The 1,552-nt window shown below is 36.1% G+C and overlaps 1 protein-coding gene across 3 annotated transcripts in view; it reads right to left on the bottom strand.

Moving 5' to 3' along the window:
- The window catches only part of LOC102006178 (UDP-glucuronosyltransferase 2B17-like), a 104,742-nt gene that overhangs the window by 92,838 nt on the left and 10,352 nt on the right, over positions 1–1,552 (bottom strand). For 2 of the 3 annotated variants that reach the window (XM_005392814.2, XM_005392815.2), the window contains one exon: positions 106–1,463. The exons of the other annotated variant lie outside the window; for it this stretch is intronic. In XM_005392814.2, the coding sequence (XP_005392871.1) occupies positions 1,187–1,463 (277 nt within the window). In that variant the 3' untranslated portion in view covers positions 106–1,186. Of the gene's footprint in view, positions 1–105; positions 1,464–1,552 lie in introns of those variants that run through there. 3 annotated transcript variants of the gene reach the window in all.

Raw genomic sequence — 1,552 nt, 5'->3', positions numbered from 1 at the left:
AAAAAGTTTAGATAGTGGTAGTAATTATCCCAGTCCTCCTATGTAATCAATGATTCTCACAGTTTTTGGAAAAGTAAAATTTTACAACCCATAGAAAATATTATGTACATTTTCAAAGTTATAAACATTTATTTTCCTTTTCATACACAATTACTAGGAATTACTAAGTACAGAATATTAACGTGAATATTTAAGGTTGTATAGAATACACCTTTTTTTCTACACAAGATATCACAAAGTTACACAATTACAGCCAGAAATTGAATATAAGGTCATGCATATTTTAGATACTCTACCACTGAGCTACATCTTCTGCACTTTTTCTTTGTTCAGTTTTAATTTTCTTAGTACATGTTTGTAGTACATGCATTTAGTTTCACCTTGGGGAGTAGGTCCACGTACACGCCACAGCTTGTTTTGTTTACTAACCTCCTTCTACCTTCTCACTCATGTTCCTTTCTCTGCCTCTAAATTGCCTTACCCCATTTTCTTCTTCTTTTTCTTCTTATTCTTCATATCTGTTGAAGACAAAACTTTTACCTTCATTTTGGGTATTTGGTGCCCATACATTAATATCTTACATTTTCTTCTTGCCCTCTCCTTTCTCTAAGATAGAGTCTCACATAGTGGCCCAGGTTGGTATCGTACTCCAGATAATCCTGCCAACCTTCCTAGCCCATGAGGACCTCAACACAGGACCCATAGTCTCCTTTAAGTTTTACAAAAAGTTCAGTCACGTTTGCCTGAGGACAATTTGACCTGAGTTGAAACTGAAGTTTCTGGCTTCCACTTCAGAATCTGAATAGATCTTGTCAACTTTCATTGTTATTTTATTTACAGACTGAAAATAGTGCATTTGTTATCATTTTATTCAAAGACACACTATTTCTGAAAATGCAAATAAAATTTTATTCCTTCTTTTCAGATAGAGGTTTCAATAACTGTGGGTTTTTAAAAGGTATGATAAACTGCATAAGCAAACACCAAATTGGAATTTTTTCAGTAATTATGAAATTAGAATTGAACATTCTTTAACGTTTCACTGAAACAAAATACATAGCAAATCAGGAAGGTAAATGTCTTGTAAAACCTTGAGGACCATTTCCCTACACCTTGATCTTAAGTGGTAGATTAAAATACAATAGACTGGCCCTGCATGTCTACCACTTCTTATGCTCAGTCCGCTCTACTCCTTCTTCTTCTTTCCCATCTTAACAATCTTCCGATAATAAAACAAGCAACATTTTGTGACAAGGAAAGTAACAGTCACCACACAAGCCAGCAGGAAGCCAATCACATCCAAAGAGTGATACTGGTACCAGGTGAGGTTCTGGGCGAGTGGCCGCAGGTGCCTGGCCCCTTTGTGGCGCATGACAAACTCGATCCAGAAGACCGCTCGGTCCAGGGGCTTCACCAGCTGGTCATGGTGAATGGTAGATAACCTCATGACATTCTGTTTAAAGCTAAGAAAATTCAGGAGACATCAACTTTAACATGGAATGAAAAAATATATGCATATTGTTTGTAGATAAATATATGTAGGCTTGATAAA

Source organism: Chinchilla lanigera, unplaced genomic scaffold (genome assembly GCF_000276665.1).
Source record: "Chinchilla lanigera isolate Chin_1 unplaced genomic scaffold, ChiLan1.0 scaffold00046, whole genome shotgun sequence".
Lineage (NCBI taxonomy): Eukaryota > Metazoa > Chordata > Mammalia > Rodentia > Chinchillidae > Chinchilla > Chinchilla lanigera.
This window is presented reverse-complemented; position numbering and strand designations above follow the sequence as displayed.